Source organism: Corvus kubaryi, unplaced genomic scaffold, assembly GCF_017639235.1.
Source record: "Corvus kubaryi isolate FWS band 111438036 unplaced genomic scaffold, C.kubaryi_AGA036_p1.0 37341, whole genome shotgun sequence".
NCBI classification, from domain to species: Eukaryota; Metazoa; Chordata; class Aves; order Passeriformes; family Corvidae; genus Corvus; species Corvus kubaryi.
The window spans coordinates 11,192,417-11,217,936 of NW_024581112.1; the positions used below are offsets into that span (position 1 = coordinate 11,192,417).

Genomic DNA, 25,520 nt, shown 5'->3' on the forward strand with positions numbered 1-25,520 from the left:
CAATCCTGACAAGGTGATGCATGTTTTTAGAAGGGATTTTTAATCTCCTGATAGCAAAACAAAGTTAGTGTTATACAAACAGTACGAAGTTTACCACAGGATTGAGCTTTAATCTCTGGTGGTTGCTTATTGACTGCAGAAGAAACAGAAGCTACTCAGTGAAAAGACCTCCTCGACATCCTGTTTGCGGGAAAACTTGAAGAAGAGGCTCTCACCCCCTGCAGCTTTCCCTGAAACCCACAGTAAGTCTGAACTGAGGTCTGAATTGGAAGACAGGACTGGGCCTGGGTTGTTTAAGATTCATGTTTATTCTGCCATGAGAGGACTTGGTTTACCTTAATGGGTTAATGATGGTTCTGACCTTTCTAAAAGTCAGAAGAGAAGAAGTTGTGACAGATGTTTTAAAGAACGTCACAATCTATATATGAAGACTTGCACTATCAGCAATGTTTGATGTCTTGAAGTCAGAGAGAGCAGGCTTGGAATACTTACACCCCCTGCTACCTAATGCCTGTCAGAGGAGACAGAAAAATACTGAAGAAATCAGTTGCATTTCTTCTTCCTCTTCCAACGAGTTCCTCATCTTGGGCTCTTTACTAGCAGAGAACTGTGAGTCCTAATTTTCAGATGCAGACACGGGTACTTCAGTCAGTGAGACACAGGGTACCTGCAGTTTGACAGGTTGTTTCTGTGTACATAACCTGTGTGCTTATCTGTGCCAGAAGTGTACAGCATGGGACACACGGGACTGATTTTGGTGAAGCTTGCAACCCTGGCTAATCTGCAGTGGGAGGTTAATCCTGAAAACTAGGATACTTACTTCTTCCTGTACATTTTTTAGAAAAGTCAGACTGAGCCACAGCTGTTTTAAAACTTCATGTTTCCACATACCTTGCTAAATTCCTATTTTAATCAGTGCCATGGAAGTAATTGCAACAAACAATTTAGAAAATTGACTTTGTCTGTGTTTTGTACATATTTCTGCACATACGGGGTTGGTTTGCTAAAACATTAATTTGCATAGCTTTTATTTCTTGCTACTTCAAAAGTATGTAAGTGCAGGCACTTTCTGGGCAGCATTTATGTTGGTTTGATTAGACATCTGGGTCACACAACTTCACTTCCATTCCCTGAAAAGCTGAGGGTAGTTCTCAGAAACATGTTTCATGTTGTGGAATTTGTTTTTTGCCAGTGTTTTCTCATGGTTTGTCCAAATTCTGTATGTTCCTTTTATAGTATATATCAATGCTCCAGCATGTAATGCAAATGCCCCGAAGATATTTGTTAGAGAAGAGAAAGGAAGATCTGTAGAAAATGCTTTGTTTTTTCCACAGCACTGGCCTTGACAGTGATTGGCACTCAAAGTCTGGACATAGTTTTACAGTGTGTTCATGCTGGAGCAGGTTAGATGTAGACTCTGTTTCCAGATTTCATGATCTTGAATTCCATCACTGTGCTCCGTAACTAATTGTTCAGTCATGGAGCTGTCCTCAGGGGTAATTTAACAAATGATGTTCTGGGACAACCTTTGAGCAGAATTAGTGGAACAAATAATGCAGCTTGTTTTAAGATGGAACTTATGGCAGAATTACACAACTGAAATAGCAGAGGACCTAAAATGTCCTCTTCAGGCTGCTGTTTAGAACAGAATGAAGAGAGGCACAGCGATGCAAGCTTCTTCCTGCCTCTCATGGCTGCATCTGCAAGTTTTCTTTGTAGTAGGGTAGAGGATTCATAGACTGATGTGCAAGATAGACCGAGATAACCTCTCAGCAGCTCTTCTAAGACAGATGGCTCTAGGTTTTGTATTCAGTGACATAAGAGCCCCTGAAAGAGGGAATGACAGTTTAGGGATCTAATTTCTGCTCCATGTTATTCTTTTCTTCAAGGTCCCCTGCACCTCTCTCGGCAATGGCTATGGTGTGTCTTTCAGACTTCGAAGCTTATGCTAAGAAGTATTTACCCAAGATTGCTTGGGATTATTTTGCAGCTGGAGCAGACGACTGTACCACACGAGATGAAAACATCCTGGCATATAAAAGGTAATGCGAGGAGGAAATGAAGGGGGTTGTACGGGGACCTTTTAAACTGTTTTTGTGCAAGTGTTTGGACTTCACAAGCAAAGACACCTAACACCTTGTCCTTTCCAGGTGGGTCCTTTCCAGGGGGTCCCCAAGCTAAATGCAAAACCTGAGTGACATATATTGTACGTTCTGATGCCAGACTGAGTATGACACGGGTTGTATGAGGCTTTAGGGATGCTGAGGGTACAGGCAAGTGCTAGGGTAGGGTAGGGTACAGTGTGCTATGGTATGTGTGGCGTGACAGGAAGGGGCACGAGTAGCTATAATAGAATAAAACACAACACTGAGCTCCTTGTGAACAGCAGGAAGCCTATGCGCAAGTAGGGTGGGATTTGGGGAACATGCTGCAGAGCCGGAGGGCAGACACACTGTACAGTGAGGCCTGGTGAAGTGGAAGGCTCAGCCCAGCTGCAAGTAGAAGGAACCTGGGGATGGACAGTGGGAGAACAAGACACAGTGAGCCGAGGCAGGAGATGCAGAAATTAAGTACTGTGGCCAGTAAAGCAGGATTAATGAAAAGTAGAAGTGACTGAACTGCTGGCTGAATTGACCTCTAAAAGCAAACAGAAAGGACAAAGAGTCTTTGTTGTGTGCTGTTCTCTTCATTGGCTCACATACCTGCTTTGCAATTGGTGAATGAAGACCTGCCTTCCATGAAACTTCAGAAAACTCACTGAACATCTACTATCCTGAAGGGGTTTTTTTGCCTTACAGGATTCGTTTCCGGCCACGTATGCTGCGGGACGTATCCGTGACGGACATTAGGACTAAAATCCTGGGAACAGAAATCAGCTTTCCTGTAGGAATCGCCCCTACAGGCTTCCACCAGCTAGCATGGCCTGATGGAGAGAAAAGCACAGCCAGAGGTACTCTTCTGCTCTGGTGCCATGTAGCAAAAAGGGAGTTGCAGAAAAGCCTCAAGAAGCTGTTAGGATGACTTGAAGTGTGACTGAGAAAAATTTTCAGGCTTGAAGGGGCAAACTCTGTTCCCACTTTCTGACACCCTGCATGGGAAGCAGTATAGATGTGCTTCTTCTCCAGCTACCACCATACAAATTCAGCCCCATGGAGTCTGCTGCAAACTTAAAACAAGGGCAGTGGACACATTTTTGGCTCACACCAAAAACCACATAAGGTTTTCAGTCCTGGGGGCTCTATATGTGTTGTGAAAGTGGTAAATGGGACTCAGACTGTTAATTCCTTGTTAATGGTTAAGAAATGTCTCCCTTGGAGAAAAAGATACCCCTTTTCACAAATTCTGTGATGGGTTTGGGGAGCTGACCCCTAGAAATATTTTTTCATCTGTGTACACTGAGTAGATTTAGCAGTGCATTCCTGTGAGGACTCAGTCATAAAGATAAAATTCATGCTTTTTAAAAAAATGTAGTTGCAAAATGAAAGCACAGCTTGGTTAATTACCTCTCCCTTTTCTGCTTTCTTAACCATGGACCAAAAAGGGTGCATGGTAAACACAGTCTGTTAATTCCGGGGGCACAGCTGTCCTGTGCTTTGTAGGATCACATGAAACAGGAGTTCGGGTGGTCTCTGCAAACAGTGCATGGTTTTGTACCTGATGTCTGGCAAGAATGTTCAAATCCCTTTGTTTCTGATTCCTTCCCAACGCCTCCCAAGCGGCCAGAGCAATGAACACCTGCTACATTGCCAGCACCTACTCCACCTGCACGCTGGAGGAGATCTCCGCAGCCGCGCCCGGTGGCCTCCGCTGGTTCCAGCTCTACATCCACCGCAACAGGGCAGCGTCCCAGCAGCTGGTCCAGCGGGCGGAGGCCTCGGGCTTCCAGGGCCTCGTCCTCACCGCGGATCTGCCCTACACAGGCAAGAGACGCGACGATGTCCGCAATGGTTTCTGTCTTCCTCCCCACATGAAAGTGAAGAACTTGGAACGAGCCTTTGAGGTTTGTAAAATGAGCCTGTCCTTTCATTCACTGCGCTGGCACGTACCACATGAGACAAAAACCACTGGGTAACTGCTGCCTTGGCATTTGCTGTACCGGGGCGTATCTTCTCCCCTGCTGGTTCTGCAGCATCCTGGCTTGACCTCCTGCCAGACTGGATTCTGTCTTCAAAATCCCCATCCAGCTGCCTTAGAGACACTGATCTCCACCCCCATTGTAATTATTCTCCTCCAGAGACGTGACATTTCTGGAGCTGATGAACATGTCTGTTGGCAAGTTTGATTAGTCTGTTCTAGGGCAAGGAAGGACACCAAGGGACCTGTGTATTGTTTCAGCCTGTTGTTTCCTTTTGGGTGTAGGGAGATGACTGGTCTGAGTATGGACTGCCACCCAACAGCTTGGACCCTTCGGTCACCTGGAATGATATCTACTGGCTGCGGAGCCTGACCCGCCTGCCCATCATCATCAAAGGCATCTTGACAAGAGAAGATGCAGAGCTGGCAGTGAGACATGGAGTTCAGGGAATTATTGTGTCCAATCATGGAGGAAGGCAACTGGATGAAGGACCTGCCACTGTAAGTGAGAGAGCACATGTCCCACCTTTTCCCTGTTTACGGTCTGCACGTTTGCATTAACCTGGGTATCTCTGTGCCCGGGTTTGTGTGTACACTTCTGGTGGACTTGAGTTTGTCCAGTGGCCATGGATGTGTGCAGATGTACTTTAGCTTTAAACTGGTGAGGTCCATGCCCTGACAAGGACTACCTATTGAAGTATTTCCTCAGCTTCTTGGGAGGGTTCTGTAAGTATCACAGGACCCATGTAAGTGCAGATAAACTACTGGCCTAAGTCAGGAAGAGTTTCTGCCTGTGTCTCCATTAGCTGGTGCAGTGCACACAAACTCCTTGCGCACTGCAGCAAAAAGAAAACAAAGCTCTGGAACCAAAAATGTACAAATGAGAGCATAATGTATTCTCATTGTTCACATCTGTCAAAACATGCAAAACAATGCAGCTAGACTTAGTGAGAGGTCTGCTTGCGTATTTACAGGCTCAAGTCTAAGTGGAAATTTATTGACTTGCATGAGCCAGAAAAAGGATAACTTATCTGGAGAAAAATTCCCCTGCTTTTTAATTTGTACAAAGAAATCATGCATTGTTTGGACGTGTGTGTATTTCACTGGCGTAATTTGGCTTCTGACAGTTTTTCCAATTGCTCTTATTTTACAGTTCTGCATTGCACGGTATCTTATGAACTTTCTTTTCTCGGTTTTCTTTTGTAAAATAAAAATAGGTACCAGGGAATTCTCTTCTATTCTACGTCTAGGCTGACAATAATGAATAAAAAAAATTAATAAAACAAATGCTAAAGGCATAATAACAGAAATGGCATCCACATTTAGCTGCTCTTCTACCTTAAAAGTCGCTTTACATACACAGACAAGGAATAGATACCTAGTTGGGCTCTGCTATTCTTCTGGTGCCAAGCCTGGCTCTTGCTGAGCTAGTCCTAGAAAATTTCAGCCTGAAGGTTTTCAGCTTGACATTCAGAAAAAAAAAAAAAGAAGATTAAAAGAAGGCAAAAGGGTATAAAACACTGCAGAAAAGAGCCTTTTGGCTTTGCTCTGAAGGAGAGTTAAATATGTTTAGTGCAATGTCCTGCCCCTGGTTGTACTGCCTTTGGGGTCAGCATCTCTGTGTGGTGCTGCCCTGCAATAACATCCTAGGCTCTAATTCATGCTGGACTCTACAGAAAAGACCTTGGGGAATCAGGAGACCTAACCTGGAAGAAATGATTGACTGTACTACACAGCAAATGAAACTCTTCACAGATGCTTTATGGGGAGGCACTCAACAAGTGGTCACCAGGATTAAGTTGAAATGTAAGGTTAGGTAGTTTGAGCAGTAGAAGTTTGACATCAGTCTTTTTTGCAAACAGCTGTATCATTCATCATTGTCTCAAATGAAAGTAAAATATTGATTACAGTTATCCCATTGAAATTTATGTTCTAAATCTTTCATAAATCTAGTGAAAAAGTTACTTTTTCACTTATCAAAAGTGATAGCAAAAAATATCAGCATAAGCAGAGCACTGGAAAATGGCATTAAGTATCTGGGAAACAGAACAGCAAGCTGCACATTGTTCTGCAGCTCCTGGTGCTCACTATTTGTGATGCATCATCACGTTTCATTTGGAGACGGTATCCTACTAAAGCATTGCATCCCTGCCTGTCTCTTTGGAATATATCCTCCTTCTCTTGGAATCAAAAGCTGCCCTCAAGGTGAGACTGGCTGCTTCTTTGCAGATTGATGCTCTGGTTGAGGTTGTGGAGGCAGTACGAGGCAGAGTCGAAGTTTATGTGGATGGTGGAATACGAAAAGGAAGCGACGTATTAAAAGCACTGGCACTGGGAGCAAAATGTGTCTTTATTGGAAGACCAGCTTTATGGGGCCTGGCTTACAAGGTGAGTAAGGAGCTCTGAGTTCATATGCCTGCTTCTCACACTCTCCAGCACTCCTGCAACTGAAGTCACAGGGTTTTCACCAGTGCAGAATATATTTTTTAATTTTGTTTTGCTGAGTTTTAAGTGGAATCATCCCAAATTGAATGAAACCCTGACATTTCCTGTGATTTAAAAATATCACTGAATTTCACAATTTCCTGGGGTTTTGAACAAGGAGATTTTGAAGGTGATAACATTGTTTTGTGGACCTGATTTCTTGGTGTTGCAGTTTGGCACTAAAATACTGTAGGACTCAGAAAATTGGAGCTGGGCTTATTTGCCAGAAAGATGAGTCTGACAATTTTATTTGCTTTCAGCAAATACTTGGGAACAGTACATGGTTTTGATACACCAGTTTCATAGCAGTGCTATGAATTCTTCAGAAATACACATAGAACTCCATCCCACTGATGGCTGAAATATTTTGGACGAGGCTGAGCAAAACTTTGTCCTGGAGATGCCTGAGTTTTCCACTGCTATTTCAGTTCCAGCTTTGCTGCTTAGCTCCTGGCATATTTCTATGATCCAGAGTCATGAATTAGGTGTCTTATCCAGAAGGTAAACACAATATAATTAAAATTAAAATATTATTGTACTGGTTGGGTTTTTTGCTATTTTTTTTTTCTTTTTACACTCTGGATGGAACGTTTCAGAATTTTCTCTAAAAGAAAAGATACTTATTTTTATGGTCTAGAAACATTTTCTTTCTTTTAAATGGCACTCTTGTCCAGTGGTGTGATTGCTGTGGATTCCAGTAGCTAGGCTTTGTGGAAGGAATTGCCTGTATCTTCTGAAAAAACCTGTAAGAGTTGGCAGTACTGTTTGTTTTGCCAGTAAACATCAAAAAAGGGCCTAAGATGAAAAAGATGTTCCTGTGAGTTGCCTGCACTTTTTCCACAATGCAAACAGAAAGGAGATGCGATTTGGGGGGTTCAGTTGTGCTTTGGTATTGTATTCCATGGAATCTTCCTAAAGATGTATCTCAGTGGCATTACCATAGCATACAACAGAGGAAGGGCACAAACACGTGCTAACATTGTCTGCACCCAAAGCATTCATTATTGCAAGACATAAAAAGAAAATTTAAGAGAAAAAACATTTTTAATTCCTCCAATATTTTATAGGGAGATCAAAGTCTTATATACATTTTGTTGGCTTTTGAGCTTCTTGGTGTCATACAGAGAAAAACATATAGTCTATTGTTTTTAAAGATTCAGTCCAGTATTTGAATAAACTACAGTTTCTGAAGTATATAAAACTCTCATTACTTCATAAAAAACTGTCAGCATTGTAAGGCTTGACATTTTAAATAGCAAGCCCACTGGTGGGGGAAAACAGAAAGCTTAAAAAAAGAGCCAGCTACAAAATGTCAGAAGTGAAAAACAGCTTTGTTTTCTTTCCCTGTTCAGATGTATCCCAAAAGGAAAAGCATCTAAATTTATCTGTGATGAACTGAGCACATCCATCATATCATTTTAATCATTCATCTGCATGAGAGACTGGAATTGGCATGGACTTAAGGGACTATCCCAGCTCTCAGGGTGCAGGCATCCTGCAGCACTGCTCCGTGCCAGTGCTCCTTTTACCCTGACTGCTTTCTCTGTTGGGGCAGGGTGAAGAAGGTCTTCAAGATGTCTTGAGAATTCTGCAGGATGAGTTTCGCTTGTCTATGGCCTTGGCTGGTAAGTATTTTTTTGTAATGGGTGTTACAGAGGTTTCTGCATGCAAGCCCTATAAAATCAGGAGTGCGATGGATGGATCACAAAAAGGGAATCTGCAGGAGCTGTGCGGGTTCTTGTTGCTATACTTGAGGAGATTCTCTGCTTCCTGTGAAACCACTTGGCATTCCAGGTGCCACAGCCATCAAGTTTGCATGGAGGGAGTGGGTTAGAGCAGCTTTGTGACCCAAGTAAAGAGATGCAAAACTCCTAAGTATAGCCAAGCAAAACTTGGAATTTCTGTTCTCCTGGGAATGGCAGCATATGTTTTTCAGGACTTACTTAGTGTTTATCAAGGTAAAATGCAACTGATTTTTTTTCTGCATGAAAAAGTCATTAAAAATGGATGCAGAGTTTTTCTCTGTGTGTTGGAGAATACAGTCTGTTGGTAATTACACATGCTCTGAAAGCCTTTGAGTCTCCTCCAAGCTTTTACTCTCACTCTGCATTTCTCACTCCTGCTCCCAGCTGTACCTGCCCTGTTTGACCCCTCACCAAACAGCAAATTTGCAGAGCCCGGTGCAAACTCCAGTTTTACTCATGAACAAGTGGGTGGTGGGCACTGGAACAGGCTCGCCAGGGAAGTGGTCACAGCACCAAGCCTGGCATGGTTCAAGAAGCATTTGGACAAGGCTCTCAGGCACACGGTGTGACTCTTGGTGTGTCCTGTGCAGGACCAGGAATTGGACTTGATGATCCTTGTGGGTTCCTTCTAATGCAGGATATTCTGTGACAGTAAGTATAACATGCAGATCCAGTGTAGAAGTATTCAGACATCAGCATGCTCTAGCAGCCATGAACTCAAGTGGATAGCAATGTTGACTGGGAGATTGGAGCCGAAATCCGAAATCTGGTTTTATGGGCTACTTTTTCAAGCAGTAAAGATTCCTGGTTTTTTCTCCAGCAGACTTTTACAGTTCTTTACATGCAAAGGGGCACAGGATTCAGCAAGAGTAGCAGGTTGAGATCCTTTTGCTGGAGCTATGAAATTCATTGAATCATTTAATCTTTTGGGTTGGAAAAGACCTTTAAGATCATCAAGTCCAACTGTTAACCCAGCACTGCCAATTCCACCATGAAACCATGTCCCTAAGTGCCACATCTGCCTGCCTTTTAAATGCATCCAGACCTGGTGACTCCACCACTTCACTGGCAGCCTAGTCCAGTGCTTGATAACAATTTCCAATCTAAACCTCTCCTGAACACAGGATTTGAGGTGCAGCCTCACCAGGGCCCAGCACAGGGGGCCCAGCCCAGGTCCTGCTGGCCACACCATTGCTGATAGAGGCCAGGATGCCTGTATCACACCTGGGCACACGGCTGGCTCATGTTCAGCCAGCTGTCAACAGCACCCCTATCCCACCCCTATTTGACCAAATGAAATGGGAATGCCTATCTCCACCTCTGGCCACTTGGCACACAGCAAACCCTGTATCTTTCCTGTCTACATTTTTCTGCTGACTTGACTGGACCAGATTTCACCCTGCTCAGTTTATTATAAAAATAATTTTTTTCGTGATTCTAACTCTTCTTGTGGGGGGAGTCCAGTGCCAAACCTCAAGGCTGAAGATGCCATTGAGGAGTAGAGATATCAAAGTACCAACCTATTCCAACCTGGCTCATACCAGACTGTGATTCAGAGCAGGGCGGCTTCCGAGCTTCATCCATACACCTTTCTCTCTCACCAATGTTTCATTTATTGCAGGCTGTGCCAGTGTCTCAGAGATTGGCCAACACCTGGTTCAGTTCTCAAAGCTGTGATCAGCCTCCTGCCGTGCCCACCAAATAGAGGCAGCTCAAGCTGAGGCCCCAGCCAGACTGAAGATGAAAAAGGAGGTGCAATAAGTACCTTATAAGGCCTTCCAGAAGCTTCTGAAGAGATTAGGAAAGGCTCTGTGTTCGCACAGGCTGCACTCTGCCTTTATTGAGACCAATGAATTCCTTAAGAGTTTGGGTAATTATTACTTGCTTAAATACATTACCTATGTTGGGTCTTCCTCCAAAGTTCTGCTACACTGGACAGCCAGACATGGAAAACTACATGCCCTGCTTTTTCCACTTGTCATGGCAACGCTCACTGTAACTCAATCCACACACCTCTCCTGCTCTGGGACAGTAAATGTTCAGGCTGCTATCTTTATGGAAAGACCATAGTTTGGTGTTTCCTGGATCTATTCATAACAGATACAGAAACAAGATGCATAAGCTACCAGGGACCCCAGCTACCCTTTGAAGGTGGGGACAGTTCTTGCCCACTGCTTCTAAATGCAGAGCAATGAAAGAGTGGAGCAGAGTACAACTTCTGGGGCAAAGAGCCAGCTCTCAGTGTGCAGAGACCCTGCCTCACCCTGCTTTGGAGCTGGAAGATACCCTGGTACCCATTTCCCTGGAATGTGCCGGGGGACCCATGCTACCAAAAAGTGACCTTTTGCATAAACCCTACTTCAAATTGGCCCAAAGGAGGCAGAAGGAAGAAGCTAACCCTGTTAGCTCATTCTGTTTAGACTTTAATTTCTCTCAGAGATAACAGTGTCTGCAGTGATCTTCCAGAGGCCTTCACACAGAGGCCTTCCTCTCTGTTCCAGTAACAATAAACCTTGTCAGCAGACTGACAGCCTGGCAGATAAGACTTGGGAATTACAGCACATCACACACGTTGATGGATTCCAAGGATGTACAAGAAGAGAATGAGACAACTGGGAGTGCTCAGTCCCGAGAAGGCTAAAGGCAGGGGGAGGGGGGATCACATCGCTGTCTTTTACCACTCATTTGGATCCAGATCAGCTTCTTGGATGTGTACAGTAAAAGGGTGAAAGGCAATGGGGACAAGATGCAATGAGGAAAATTCCAAGTAGAAATCAGTGGGGGGAAAAAATCACCATGAGGGCAGTCAGATAACTGCAACATAGGGTTTGTGAAACTTCCATCATAAGTGATATTCAGAGCTTGACTGGTCAAGGTCCAGAGCAACCTCTCTGACACTGCTGTGAGAAGAGGTTGGCACAGAGATCTCCAGAGGCTCCCTTTAATCTGAATTGTTGGGGGATATCACAGAATCATAAAATAAGAGCTGCATATGAGATGTGTACTCTGCCATACCACTGTGCTGCCATGATCAACTACATGGAGCTGCAGAGGCAGCACATGTATCTCTGTGAAAGGCTGCAAGAAAGCATTTTCTGAGAGAAAAGCAAAGATATTTGGTGAGTGAACTTAAACTAAGACATTACAGGGTTCAATCAGGCTGAGTCTATTTAACAAGCCCAGTTTTTCCAAGACATTGAGAGTTTTCTATGGTCTGTATTAGGCCTGTGCCAAAGCTTACCAAAGTTTTATGCCCCCTTGTCTGCACCCTGTTCTGCTTTTTGTACTTGACTGTTGTGAATACCTCTGATACACATTCAAGCAAGGTTAAACCTTACAAAAAACTGTCCCTGAAGATTGTTAACATGTGGGTTAAGGAGCAATCAAACTCTGCTGCTTCCTTGCATCCCTGGAGGACGGGACAGAGAATCAGTCTACTTACAAGGGTAGTTTATCTACAAAATGGATCCAAATATAAACATTTTTCTTTGGCATATGATGCAAATTTCTCCAGCCTTTAAATATATGATTCACCCATCAAGTTCAGCTGAGGAAATAGTAAAGGGAAAAGGAGATAAAGTTTTGTTTCTACTTAATTGCCCAACTTATGTGCTCTCTAATATAGCAAAGACTACTACCAGAAGGTTTTTTTGATCTTGGAGATAATGTCTGAAATGTTTACAATCACCTTTCTACTGGAATAATTTTGGTAGTACTGAAATAGGAGATATTTTCTTTGTCAGATTTGAAGACACAGAAACACTGAAGCCCCTTAAGGTGGTTTTCTTCATACCTTGATTAAAGTGTCTTACAACTGTTCCCCACTATAAGAAGTTCAGAGTCTGGTGCAGGACAGTCGTCCAAAGGTTAATTATTTAAATCTTGTTCCCTCTTGTCAATGTATAATTAGAAGAGAGGAAAATGTTTCCAGGAGGGAACAGTGCCCCCCACCCTGAAGGGCAGAAGTTCTCCTTGAGTAAATCTACAGCTTAAAATACAGCCTCTCTCCCAGAGCTGCCACCATGTAGGCATTTTGAGCTTACAGGCATACAGTGGTAAGAAACACATTAATTTTCCACATCAGAAGAAACATGAATTTTTTTTTTGTGTGTGTGTGTCTTTTTGGTCACAATTACTCTATATTTTGAAATCAAAAGGTCCAGTTAAGTAATGAGCATGCTTTTGCTTTTCCCTGCTTCAGTTCTCATCACTCTGGGCAACAGGGCAGACTTTAGAAACCCCTTTCCTGAATTAAAATTCTTTCTGGACAAAAAGATGTCTTCTCCCATTCTCAATCCTGGATAGCCTGATTGATTGCAAAATTGTTTTACCTGATTCCATAATAAACAGCATTGATAACATTGCAAAAGTACATGTTATCCTATCTAAAACTTCCATTCCTTGCAATGTTATTGCATATAATCATTCCAGTACCATGATACAGTTTTTTCCTGATGCTGCTGGGAATTTTCCCTTCACTGTTTCTCTTTCTGTTTTCTCCACTACACTCCCTCCCAGTCCCTTTTTCTCCTTGTGACAAGGCTAAGAAAACACATTCTCTAACACCTGCCAGTCATTGCCCCAAAGTTTCTGTCACAGTAAGCAGCAGTAAAGTCAGAGGAGCAACACTGTTCCTGGGCCAGCAAATCAGGGACACAGCTGGGATGGGACATGGCATTGCACATACACTAAGCTATCCACTTAATCCATGTATAGCATTTCTCCAACACACCCCAAAATGTACAAGCTCTGATTTTCTAAAATTATGCTCTTAGTCATGCAGTCCATTCTACAGCAAAATATCAGATTGTGGCAGCTTTGTTTTATAATGAAGTCAAAGAGAAGGAAGACAAGACCATAGTTAAAAAATGTCTATGCCTCAACACCGAATGCAGCGTTGGTAAACTTTTTAGATACTGCTCAGTTATATTTTAGTCTGCAAGTCCCCTGCCTGTGCAATAACTCTGAAGTTCATCAAGTTGTTCCTGGTGGTCTGGGGTCTGGTGGACTTTGGCCTTGTTGCTCACTGGCACCAGTCTGGGGTGTACAGCCCATTCCAGCATCTGCCTCCATGTCCTTTGGGGAGCACCAGAGCCAGTCTTGTCTGCACAGGAGGAGCTGTCATGCCACCCAGCAATCCCACCAGCAATGTCAACAAGAAACAAGGGGTGAAAATGTTGTCTGTAGGTGAGACTGCAGGAAGCACCAGTAGGTCTGAGCTGGAATTGAGCAAATTGCTGCTGTCTGACCACTGACATTCACAAACAGCAGTTCAGATGAAGGCTGCTATGTAGTGATGTATCAAATTCCCTCAAACTAAACCAAGCATTTGTCCGAGTAGTACCTAAGAGGACAAAAGAACAGCAGCAGTAAATCTCCCTACAGTCCCCTAAGCAGCACTCATATTCTCATAGAAGCACTACCCCTGCTAAACTTGGTTATTCTAACAGGCAAGCTTGGTGTAAGAGAGCATTTTCTATCCTAAGAGGCTGTGTGGTGTTGTCTGGTTTTATAATGCCTCTTTAAAGCATTTTATTTCCTTTCTAAAAGCAAAAGGAAGCCCTGTTTCAGAGAATGCTGCTTGCAGCATCAGGCTTTAGCCAGTTATTTTTCCTTTGAAAGTGCACAAAATTAATTTGCAGCAGCTTCTGATAAGAGCATACAATGTCAAGGTCTTGACTGTGAAAAGCCAAGGAAAGAAGCACTGATAACAATTTTTTTAAAGCTTTGTTGGGGTAAGGAACAGATTTTCAAGGATGCTGAGACTGAAACAGTTGCCAAAACTTCATCATCTGTGTCAGCTAGAAACCTTTCTCCCCCAAAAGAAATGGTTTTGCTTTCTTCCTGTCACATGCAAGCCCAGTTTTGCCTAAAAAAGTGTGGCATGCTTCTTCTACAGCTTTTCTCCAGGGCTGTCTTTAATGAGTGAACAAAACCCATGATAGAATAAAAAAAGGAGCTTAGCAGTTAGTGGCACGAATGGAAACAAAGCATTTTTAGAGATCCATTCCAGCTATGCCCCAAATCAGGGATCCCTTTTCCAGTGATTTCAGCCTAGTTAATGGTGTTGCTAGATTTCTTCTTTGCAACTCAAGGCCTTTTCACTTAAGGCAGCTCCCTATTTATCTTCCTTCTTCAGCAGGGATGTCAGCCTATCCCTGTGTGTGAGAGAAAGAAAATACAGCTGCAGTCAGCGTGTGCTGACAGACCCAGGAAGGCAGAGCTGGCACTAGGAGCTTCAGGCTAATGCCTAAGCCCTGCTCTGGTCTCACACTAGAAAACAGTTTTGAAATGGAGTGAAATGCCAGGGAGAAACACCTGGGTATTTTCCCTGCAGAGACACAAACAGCCTGACTTTTACTAGGTACTCTTGCACAAGACATTTCCAGAGGTGAACTTTTCCCTCCTGCAGCTTGAATTTAACTCTGATGGTACATTAAACAATTTCATCACTTCAAATGCCTCTAGTATACTGAACAAATACAAAATCCTGGGGCTTAGGTTTTGATCTCACACAGAGAGAGTGAGAAACCCATGTTGTAATGGGGAAGCCCAGTACACCCAGTATGGAAGCCCAGAAAATATACAGCACTAGAGTCTACTCCTCAAACCACTCTAAATAGCTTGTCCTGCTATTTGTATTTAATTTTAATGCTCCCTACCTTCAATATTGGCACAATTTTGCACAAGGAAATGCAGCTAGAGAGAATTATCAAGATGAGGGTTTATTCTCTGAGGATTTAGGGATGCAGGACCACATCTAGGCTCAGACCTCACTGCATCCAGAGCCTTCCACTTCGGTGGGAGTGGTGTGGAAGCATCACATTCTTTTGCAGCAAAGGAGCCATTCAAGAGGGAGGGGAGCAAAATGACTGAGGTGGTGCTCTGCAGTATATAAATACAGGCAAATCTCCCGCACAGTCTTCTGAGTGCTAGAGAGGTGGAACTGAGACTCAAGGCAGACTTTTGTGGGAAACCTTTGTGGGGTTTGTTTGGCATTGAAGTTGTTTTTGAGCATTTTCAGATTTGTTAATTTAATTGGTTTGTAATGATTTGTAAAAATTTTTTCTTTGCATGGGAAAAAATATAGACTACTTCTGAATAGGAATAACTAGCAAAAGTAAAATATGCTTAAAAAATTGTTTGATATAGGGGTTAAAGTTTGATTTTCAGTATTGTCTCCTTCTGGTAACACCCTTTGATTTGTAAAGTCTCCAGAAGTTGATGTCATATGTTCATTCTCTCAGGCAGGAGGAGAGCCAGCAGGAGAACCAAGCTCAAGACACAGTGAGTTCACCACCGAGGAGCAACCCAGAGCAATGTCCCTGGCTGGGGTAAGCTGCCTGGTGACAGGAGCAGGAGGATTTCTTGGCCAGAGGATTGTGTGCTTGCTGCTGGAAGAAAAGGAGGCGCTGACTGAGATCCGACTGCTGGACAAAGCCTTCAGCGATGAGGCACTCGGCAGATTCGACAGTAAGTGCCATTCCATGAGGACTGTGTGTGCAGCTATGTGTGTTGCTGTCCCACGTGGGGAGCCTGGAAGCCTTTACCTCTCATCCAAACCAGCTTTGCAGATAGAGGTTTTATCTCAAGGAAGCCTTGCTTTATCCCTCTCTCTCCCCCCAGCACAAAAATAGGGTGCAAAATACGAAAACAAGAGTGTTCTTGTCAGGCCCTGAGGCTTCTTTATGCTGTTCATGCAGTAAACAGGCTGTCTTAAACCTGACTTATATTACAACAAAACCCACAGAGCAAAATTAGTGCAAAAATCTCACACTTCTTCTTGGAGGAAAGGGAAATGCAAGCATTGCTATACTGTGCTGGGCTCTGGTATGCCAGACTAAAAGGCAGTGACAAAGTTGTGCGTACAAATTCTAATGGTTTTCTTCAACCTGTGATTAATTAGATTAATAATGATCTTCTGGCTGAGAGCTGTGGTGAGGTATTTTTAAAACTGCTTTTGTTGGTAACATTATTGCAGTTTCCTGTTTAAGCAAATGCTAAACACAGAAGAGACAGGACCCATTTGCAAAGTGCACGGCAGGACTCTGCCTTCTTGAATGGACTGGAGACAGCACAAGTGAGTGATGTGCCCAGTGTCAGAGACAGTCTGTGGCAGGGAAAGCATCTCAGAGTGTTTAATTTTAAATGTCCTGTTTATTGAGATACTGAGCACATCTATAAAAAGGCACATAGGAGGGCTAAATTCAGTCAGGTTCATAAGTCCTTACATTATATTTACTTGACAATAACTTCCTCCATCATATCTTCGCTGCAAGGCTTCTTCTCTACAGGCAACTATATGGGAACCCTTGAGGAATATCTCTGTATGATTTGCTAAAGTGCCTTGATCACTCTATAGAGCATTTAAGTGTCATCAAGGAATAGCAACAGTGCTCCAGAAACGTGGTACAAATTGCACAAGCCTTTATCATGGTTTTTTACAACTCAAACTTCTTCCTCATTAAATCTGACTCAGCATTTCACTGAGGATTTCTAGATGCCCTTGAGCCTTGCAGCAGCCCTTCCTGCTCTGGGTTCCAGAGAGTTTCCACAGAAACAAACCCAAAACCTGCAGCTACAGTAGAGGCTGAAGCAGCAGGACTGTGTGTGTGGTTTAGCACTGATGCAGCAGTGCAGAGGCATCTACACTGTTCTAAACCAGATGAGTTTTTTGGGGATAATGGAGCATCCTGGGGAGTGAAAACAATTGCTTGTGTGGGCACAAACTTGGCTGAACTGCAGCAAAGGTTTTGATGGTTTTGGGGTTTTTGTTAATAGGCAAGTTCTATGCCCTTTTTCCTTATCCTCCCTTCTTCCTCCACTGAGCACTGCCCACACACCCCCTCTCCTATTCTTTTAACATTCCTTCTGCCTATCTGAGGAGTGCAGGAGGTAGGGAAAAATCAGTTACCAAAGCCTTTTTTACCCTATTTACCCAAACAGGTAGTAGGGACCATAGATTGACATTCCAGATGTGTTTAAACAGATTTGAACTCCTGCACTTTGACTGGCAGCTCCTCTGTCTGTATCAGCCCTTGTGGTTACATCTCTTCTAGTGTCCTGCCAGTCCCTGTGCTCGGGACTACCTGGAATGTTTCCCTACCATTCCCTTTCAAGCCCTTCTCTATCACAGTGACTCCTATTCCAGGTGCGGGGCTGCCACAAAACCTGTTGGTGGGGCTGGAGTCTTCTGACCTGCATTATTTTTACTACAGGGACTTTTACTGGCTAGCAGACGTTGTCTGGATTTCTGGAATAGCCAGGAGCAGAGCTGAGTGGGTTTTTTCCTCACTAATCTCTTCAGCACCTTGCACTTGCAATATCTGCTCAGAGTCAGGGCTGTGGGTAGTATGACAGAAAAGTATGTGCAAGTCACAGGTCTTCATGCCAGAAGGTGCTCAGGGGCACTCCTCTATTGTCCAAAGAACTTTCCTGCTGAGAGCCTGACCATCACACTCAGTCTGAGTAGGAGAGTGGCAATTGTGGTCTCCCACAGCCCCAGGGAGTCGGGGATGATCCAGTCCATGTCGAGTGCTGTGAGTTGGAGCTTATCCAGTCACACTGTGTGGTTGAGAACGAACGTCACATTGAACATGGTATTTGGTGCCTTGGGTTTCTTACCTCCCATCTCCACTTCTGATTTATCTTCCTGCCTTTCCTGTGCTTCCACTTAAATGATTCTTTTTTGTGTTGTTTACTGTTGCATTGGCACTTCTGGAGAAATCAAAATTCCTATGTTCTTAAGTTCAGGGCAAATGTTCTGACTGTATTGCTGAGTCAAAAACTGCTCACAACAGGACATTGAATTTCATTGAGAAACTATTGCATTTTCAAGCAAAAACTACCCCATAGCAAGCAGGGAATTTACTTACCACACAGAGGACACAGAAACCACTGGTGAAGAAGAACAAGCTTTCCCAGTGAGTAGGTACTTTGTCATAATCACTTTATGCAAAAATGGAGAGCTGACTTGAATTTATTCTGTTCCTCCCCCTCTGACCTACCCACACGTGTTCTTTTGATGCTTGGGCAATGGTTTGTGTAGACAGAAATCAAGTTTCTCTCTGCTGTCCACCTCACACTGAAACCACTCTCTGTGAGTCGCTGCTTCTTTCCTCTCTTTGCTTCCAAGCTCACCTGTAGTTTTCTCTTCACCCAGAGCAAAACAAGATCAATCTGCTGATTCCTGGCATGCAGCTGATGCTGCTCAAGTCAGCAAGGCCCATATTGTACTTACCATGTAACTTCTGCTGGCTAAAATGGAAGAGAGGAGCAGATATCCTGATTCATATCACACACACAGAAAGCAAGCCCAAACAAGGCACAAAGCACCTAGACAGCAGATTTCTTGTGATCAGCTTTAAAAGGGACAGGCTTCTTCTGAACGTTTCCCAAAAGCTTTGATATATATGTGGAAAAACTTCCATTTTCCTAACTCCTGCTTGGGCACTGTGATCACTTTGAAGGGGTCACATGTCAGAATTTATGTTGTGAAAACTTTTTCTGTCTGTTCTTGGCATTATTGCAATCCCACAAAGCCTTATTCATGGAGAACATCAACTTAAGGGCAGTAAAAAGACTAATATTTATTAGAGCAAATCTGACTACCAGGTGCTTAATAAAAAGCCCAGCCCTAGTCTGACACTTTTGCATCCATGCAAGTAGAGGTCAGTGTGAACCTTCTGGAGATGGAGTCCTAGGAAATGAATGCAGTCTGTAAAATAAAGGAGCAGAAGAGAGCATGTGGCAATGACTGTGCTGGGGAGGGCAGGAACTCTAGATTTAGTAACAGTTTTGCAAATGTTTCACAAATCTTAAATCTCAGACCAACTGTGTGGTGCGAAAAAAAAAAAAGCCTCTTAAGCCTGTTGCATCAGAATAATTGTTAAATTGATACAGGGTTACATTCTAGCATGCTACAGAGAAAATGAGATAAAACCATTCTAAAAGATATTCCCACTCAGTTCCAGATCCCAACAGCTGTCTCTCTCAGTGTTTCCTATTAAGGACATGGGATGAAATACTGCCTGCTTTGGAGCTGGTGACAAAGCACTTGGGTACATTTCAGTCATGGCTGAAGCTAAAGCTGTACAAATTAATCAGGTTTTTCTCTAATCTAAAAGGGGCATTTGATTGTGCTGGAAGAAGGACAGAGGCTCTGCCTGTGGTGCAGAGTCCCTGCCCAGTAGCTGTGCCTGGGGAGCCACCTAGTGCAGCCACAGCAGAGGCTCTCAGAGGACTTGCTGCAATGACACCACCTCCTTACAAGCCGTGGGTCATGCTGAGATAGTCCTCTCCTCTCCCATGGTATGGCTGCAGCCAGGCCAGATGACTGAGCAATGCAGAGCAGCATTGCCTTGGACTGTAAATTCTTCCAAGTGATCATCTGGTGCTGGCTCATGTTTGTGTAGCTCTGGGCTGCAAAAACAATGCTTCTGCCCAGCACAGCTTAGGGAAGGATGGCTCTGAGACCTAGAGCTCCACTGGCATCACACACAGCAGCTGCTGTGGAGGGAGAGGGCTTAAAAAGCAGGATTTAATCAAGCCAGGGCTGAGGTAGCTCAGGAGAACAGACTTGAGAGTTCAAATATGAACCAGAAAGATGTGCAGGCTAAAAATGACCCCACAGCACAGACACTGAAATGGAGCTGGAGCTGGAGTTGGAAGAGGCACTGTAAGTCCTGGCCAAGGTACAAGAAAAAGATGTGTAAGAGCTGTATGTAATTTCTTAGAAGAGCTGCAATACAGGCAAGGTAAAGGGGCAGAAAGTAGGTATGAACACATCCCTGTGCTCACATGCTCTGGGTGGAGAGAGATCATTCATCACCTTGAAGACAGGAACATGCAGTGCCTGTTCAGTACACTTGGGTTAGCACATCTATAGCCAGCCAGTCGCCAGAACATGCACAGCTAAAACTACTCCTCTGTGAACTTTAAAACAGTCACACCTAAAGGAAGCTTGATAGCAGCAGAAAAGATTTCTCCTTAAAAAAATAAAACAGAAAGGAACATGTTGCTCCAGACCTATGGTAGGCAATGCAAAATAAATTTCTATTTAGCCCTGTAAGTAGCATTTGACAACAGAGTAATTGGGAAATGCCTTCTGTTTCACAGCCTTAAAATATCCCTGCTGTTCCTGGACAGTCAGCACCTGCCAGGCAAGGTCAGCCCTTCACCACTCCTTCCAATGCTCTTCTTAGGATGCCTGTAAGGTCTTGTGCTCTGTTTTCTGCTGCCCTGCAGAGTTCAAGGGTAAGACTGAGGTGAAAATCCTGGAAGGGGACATCCGAGATGTGACATTCCTGCACCGTGCCTGCCAGGGGGTGTCCCTCGTCATCCACACGGCTTCCCTCATTGACACCCTGGGCCTCATCGAGAAGAAGCTGCTCTGGGAAGTCAATGTAACAGGTGAGCAGGTGAAGCACCTCTCTCAAACCCACGTCTATGTCCTGATCACCATCTGCTCAGGAAAGGGAGCACCTGTCCTGTGTTCGTTATGAGCCAGGTTAAGGGGGTTGTTCTGCATCTCGTGCAGAGATACCTAAGGGTGCAAAGCCTGTGTCTGTGCCGCCCCAAGCAGTTCTGGGCCTCTCCACACCCAGCCTTCCACTCCAAGGCAATGCAGGACCATTCACTCTTGTCAACACTTACATACGCCCATCCTGAGATCTGCACAGGCTCTGCCTTCAGTAGTGACAGTCATAAACCCACACTCAGTGGAACTTTCTGAAAGGAATTCACATTTCAAATCCCAATGCCCACCTCAGAAATTGGTTCTTGTTCTCCCTCCCCACATAGCATCCCTGCCTGTGTACATTTTTCAATTTTTACAAATACTGCAGACTCTGTCTGCAATTACAAAAACGTTGCACTGATCCACAGCTTGTGGTTCTCTCCTTGCTATTCCTTTTCTTCTTCCTCTTCTCCTTTTCCTCCCATTTGCCAGAAGGCAGTTGATAGGAACAAGAGCTCTCCCACCCTGAGCTTATAATTTGAAATTCCCCAACAGACTCAAAGCTATGGGAGGGAGGGGTTTCAGTGACTCAATGATGGGATGTTCCCTTCTACTAAGGAACCCCCATTCTTCATGAAAGATCAGATGAAGGGAGAAGGTTTAGACTTAGGAATGGCCTGCGTAGCATCACAGTTGCCAGGAAATTTAAATGTATTTCCTTAAAGAACGACTTTACCCCCCCATCTGTGATGCCAAAACCCTCAGTGCCATTCAGAGAACTGGTACAACCTAACCTGCATGCACACTGACCTCCCTGGCTGTGTTGCTTCAACAGCTTGGGGGAGATTTGGGGAAGATGTTCTTATTTACATGAACGGCTTTCCCAGTTCTTTGTTCCTCTCTGCCACAGACACGGGGCTTCCTCACAGGAAAATAAGGAGCATACCTGTAGAGGCATCACTTTCACAAATACTGGCTGCTCACCAGTGTTCAGAGGAACAGAGAATTCTTGGTAGTTGAGTTGTTTCTTACATGTACCTTAAAAACAGTGGGATCGCATTTTAGCTGTTTTAGCATGGCTCACTGCCTGTACCACTAGCTCCCAGACCCTTTCATTTCTGCTCAATCAAAGCCACAAATTGTCAGTGATCAAAAAATAGAGCCCAGTGGGCAGCCTCTTAGGCCCCTGTCAGGAGGGAGGAGCAGAAAGGCAAGTTCCTGGAAACCCGTGCATTGGGTAATACGAAAATATACATGGTTGGTAGCTCAGAAAGAGGATTTGTAAAGCTCTGTCTTTGACGATACTCCTGCTACAATCTGGTTTTTCACAGCAGAATGTGTTGCCTAAACACATTTTTCCATGGGGAAAAATAATTTAAAAAACAATTACAGAAAAAAGAAAAATCAAACAAATATTAAAATGTCCCAGACCCAGAAAGCTCTTTAGCTCTGACTCCCCACTACTCACTCCCCTGCCAACAGTGGTCTGCCTATGGGTGAAGAAAGCCCACTGGGCCAGTGAGGGTTAGCTGATAACATTTGCTAGAATTAAATACCATCCACAGTCGTGCTGCCAGAGCCAACTGACCACAAGGTCAGTCAGTGGATACTGCTGCCCTCTCTTCCCTGTTTCCTCCCATTTCCATTCTGATGCTCTTCTGGCTTTCTGACCAGCCAGGGCACTGCTATGTACTTCACAGTCTTGCAGGATGAAAGCTTTGTTTCTCCTAGGAAACAGAACTTGTACAATATAAATGTTTGAAGAATCAGAAGTGGATGTTCACAAACCACAAAGGACAGAAGAGAACAAGTTAAACATGCCCTGATGCAGGGCTTTCCTCCACTGCCACACAATATCTCAGAGCAAAAATATCTCTTTAGGAAGGAAGGGAAGCAAATTTTGAAAAGGGAGGGAATTGAGAAAATAATTTATTATAATCTGAACAAAATACCTTCTGTGAACCAGATCCTCAGCCAGAAGGGCAAGCAAACCACGGAGACCCGCTCACTGAATAAAGCATGTAATAAAGTAATAATTTACTTTATTACATGCTGTTTGGAAGACACTCAGATTCCTATTACTCTAGGAATCTTTAAAGTTTTTACATACAACTCTGATTTGCAAATAAACCACATTTTATTTGGGTGAAATTCATCTTGAACAGATACCAACTGTCAAGATAACTTTATGTTTGCTTTTTTTAAAACTTGCTATCTCATTTGATTTTATCAAGCCCTTCTGCACTTTATTACTTTCCCTCATTTTCTAAACAGTATTGACAGCAGGAATTAAGCTATTATTTTTAAAATAATATAAAAAAATTATTTTTTCCAGATTACCCTGGCTTGTATGTCATCTAAACATAGTGACTTGCATGAACTCATTTTTCACATTCATTTATTCCTGTCTGTGTAACTTTTTTTCAGTGCACTTCCTTAATGTTTTTGAAAGGCTTATCTAGATTTGTTTTCCATTTGTTTCAATTTCTTTCTTTTTCTTGTTCAAGCTTAGAAAGAGGAATTTTGGTGCCCTAACAATATTCAGTTTAATAATGCTTCCTATTTTTCACTCATTCACGAGTCCATGTTCTTGGCTGTTCTGAACCTCTTTAATTCATTATATTCGTTTCAGTCACACTAGTCTGATCTGCATTGTGCTGCCTTCACTTGTTGCTGTGACAGACTGAGCAGAATTGGAAGATAATTTATGTGCCTCATTGCTGGTGTTTGAATTCATCCCCTAGATTTTAGGCTACACTCTTCTGATACTATATCAGTCATTTTAGTTTAATGTTCCTTTGCCAAAGATGTTTCCAAATGTCTTTGAGCTGTGTCTTCTCTTCCAAAGTCCACTGGCCTTTTTACACTCAATTTCTCCCATTACACCATGCACAGCAAATAAGGCAATTTCTGCCTCAAAGCTGGGTGGAAAAAGAAGACTCTAAATGCAACACATTAAAGTATTTATTTCCCCCTTCAGTGTGCTTTCCTTGTTTAACCTTCTTGACTATTTGAAAGACTTTGAACAGTTGACCTCTGCTGCCCCCAGTGAAAGCATTATGATAGGATTTTAAAAGTAAGAAATCCTGTACTACTGCAAAGAAAAGACAGAAGATGCCAGAAAAGGAGGCATACACACATAAACATCACTTTTCTCACTGCACTTTATGATCTTTGACTTCATGTTATTGTGCCTTGCTTTACCATGTTTCTCTTCAAGCCCTTCTCTTAAGTCAATTGAATATTGGATAGATTTGCACTGGCTGTGATGGATTTTGGGGCAAACCTTCAGGTCTTGTATTAATTCTGTCCCTTCTTAGCAAACAACCCAAGAGCATCCTCATGCCTGAAAAACACAGGCTTCAGCATAGAGCATGGATGATGCCTAAGGAGAGGGGCAGCTTCTGAAGGTCCTCTGCCTTAAGCCAAGTCAATCCAACCAAGAGGCACGAGTTCCTGAATCTGTGGTCAGTACCCATGCTAAGTTAAGGAAGGGCAAAAATTTTATTCTTGGCATAAAAAAACCCCACAGCATGCAATTAGGACCAAATGTTCACCCTTGTTTAGCTCTGGAAGGTGCACTGATGCTACTTAAATACAGATTCAGAGCAGGTTCAGTGTCATTGAATATACTGTCCAGTTCAGGACAGGATTCTTCCAGCTGCAGGGAGGGGAGATCTGGCCAAGCTCAGGCCAGAGGTGCTGTTTCTGACTTGAAAAGCCCACTTCTTCCTGGCTGGGGAGCTCTAGACTGCCTTGCATGTTTCTTTTTGAAGGTACTCAGCTGCTGCTGGAGGCATGTGTCCGCTGTAACGTCCAGCACTTCATATACACCAGCACCATAGAAGTGACAGGTCCAAACTGCAAAGGTGACCCCATTTTCAATGGGGACGAAGATACACCTTATGAGAGCACATCAAAATTTCCTTATGCCCAAAGCAAAAGACTGGCAGAGGATTCTGTGCTGAAAGCAGATGGCCAGGTGCTGAAGGATGGTGGCACGCTGATGACTTGTGCCCTAAGATCCATGTACATTTTTGGGGAAGGGTGCCCATTTCTCCAGGGCCATCTGGATAAGTGCCTGTTGAACAAGAACGTCTACCTGCGCTTCTCCAGGAAGGAGGCTCTGGTGAACCCTGTGTACGTGGGGAACATCGCCTGGGCACATGTGCAGGCAGCCAAAGCCCTGCGAGCCCCGCAGAAAGCCAAGCACATCAGGGGCAAGTTTTACTACATCTCAGATGACACTCCTCACATGAGCTACGCTGATCTGAACTACGAGCTGACCAAGGACCTGGGGTTTGGCATTGAGCCCCAGCTGCCCATGCCTCTGACAGTGCTCTACTACTTCTCGCTGCTGCTGGAGATCGTGAGCTTCTTGCTGCGGCCCTTCGTCCGCTACATCCCCTCCACCAACCGCCACCTGGTCACGCTGCTGAACACCCCGTTCACCTTTTCTTACAGAAAAGCACAGCAGGATTTTGGCTACGTGCCCCGCTACACGTGGGAGGAGGCCAAGCAGGGCACTGGTGAGTGGATCGCCTCTGTCATCCCCCAGAGAAGGCTGTACTTGCAAAGCAGCACTGCCTAAGCCTGAAGAGAAGCTGAAACCCAGCTAAGCAAGTAGGGCCTTGAGCCAGGGGCGAGCTCGGTGAGCAGCAGCAGCAGATCTCTACAAAGCATTTAAATGAATACTTTGTGTAAGAGCCCACTGACACCCCCTGCCCCCAACCTCGGAATAAATAAAAGTGAAATGTTCA

At 43.9% G+C, this 25,520-nt stretch overlaps 2 protein-coding genes across 9 annotated transcripts; both read left to right on the forward strand.

Moving 5' to 3' along the window:
• HAO2 (hydroxyacid oxidase 2) lies at positions 1 to 12,658 on the forward strand. Of its 4 annotated transcripts, none has more exons than XM_042031202.1 (8): positions 1 to 242; positions 1,890 to 2,042; positions 2,799 to 2,950; positions 3,717 to 4,000; positions 4,360 to 4,575; positions 6,304 to 6,462; positions 8,114 to 8,183; positions 8,688 to 8,881. In XM_042031202.1, exons 2-8 carry the CDS (start codon positions 1,912 to 1,914, stop codon positions 8,870 to 8,872), a joined length of 1,197 nt encoding a protein of 398 aa, XP_041887136.1. In that variant the 5' UTR covers positions 1 to 242; positions 1,890 to 1,911; the 3' UTR covers positions 8,873 to 8,881. The 4 variants fall into 4 exon arrangements, with proteins under 4 accessions (XP_041887136.1, XP_041887137.1, XP_041887139.1 ...); XM_042031203.1 differs by lacking the exon at positions 8,688 to 8,881 and adding an exon at positions 8,894 to 8,967 and having other exon boundaries at positions 7 to 242; XM_042031204.1 differs by lacking the exon at positions 8,688 to 8,881 and adding an exon at positions 9,925 to 12,658 and having other exon boundaries at positions 19 to 242.
• On the forward strand, positions 8,112 to 25,520 carry LOC121666108 (3 beta-hydroxysteroid dehydrogenase/Delta 5-->4-isomerase-like). Of its 5 annotated transcripts, none has more exons than XM_042031196.1 (4): positions 8,112 to 8,183; positions 15,551 to 15,776; positions 20,550 to 20,714; positions 24,537 to 25,520. In XM_042031196.1, exons 1-4 carry the CDS (start codon positions 8,154 to 8,156, stop codon positions 25,349 to 25,351), a joined length of 1,236 nt encoding a protein of 411 aa, XP_041887130.1. In that variant the 5' UTR covers positions 8,112 to 8,153; the 3' UTR covers positions 25,352 to 25,520. The 5 variants fall into 5 exon arrangements, with proteins under 5 accessions (XP_041887130.1, XP_041887135.1, XP_041887131.1 ...); XM_042031201.1 differs by lacking the exon at positions 8,112 to 8,183 and adding an exon at positions 11,336 to 11,422; XM_042031197.1 differs by lacking the exon at positions 8,112 to 8,183 and adding an exon at positions 15,157 to 15,180.

Coding starts and splice junctions, on each gene's coding strand:
- HAO2 (XM_042031202.1), top strand. CDS start 1,912: ATGGCTATGGTGTGTCTTTCAGACTTCGAAGCTTATGCTAAGAAGTAT. Junction 4,576..6,303: donor TGGATGAAGGACCTGCCACT/GTAAGTGAGAGA, acceptor GCTTCTTTGCAG/ATTGATGCTCTGGTTGAGGT. Junction 8,184..8,687: donor CTTGTCTATGGCCTTGGCTG/GTAAGTATTTTT, acceptor TCCTGCTCCCAG/CTGTACCTGCCCTGTTTGAC.
- LOC121666108 (XM_042031196.1), top strand. CDS start 8,154: ATGAGTTTCGCTTGTCTATGGCCTTGGCTG. Junction 8,184..15,550: donor CTTGTCTATGGCCTTGGCTG/GTAAGTATTTTT, acceptor TCATTCTCTCAG/GCAGGAGGAGAGCCAGCAGG. Junction 15,777..20,549: donor GGCACTCGGCAGATTCGACA/GTAAGTGCCATT, acceptor GCTGCCCTGCAG/AGTTCAAGGGTAAGACTGAG.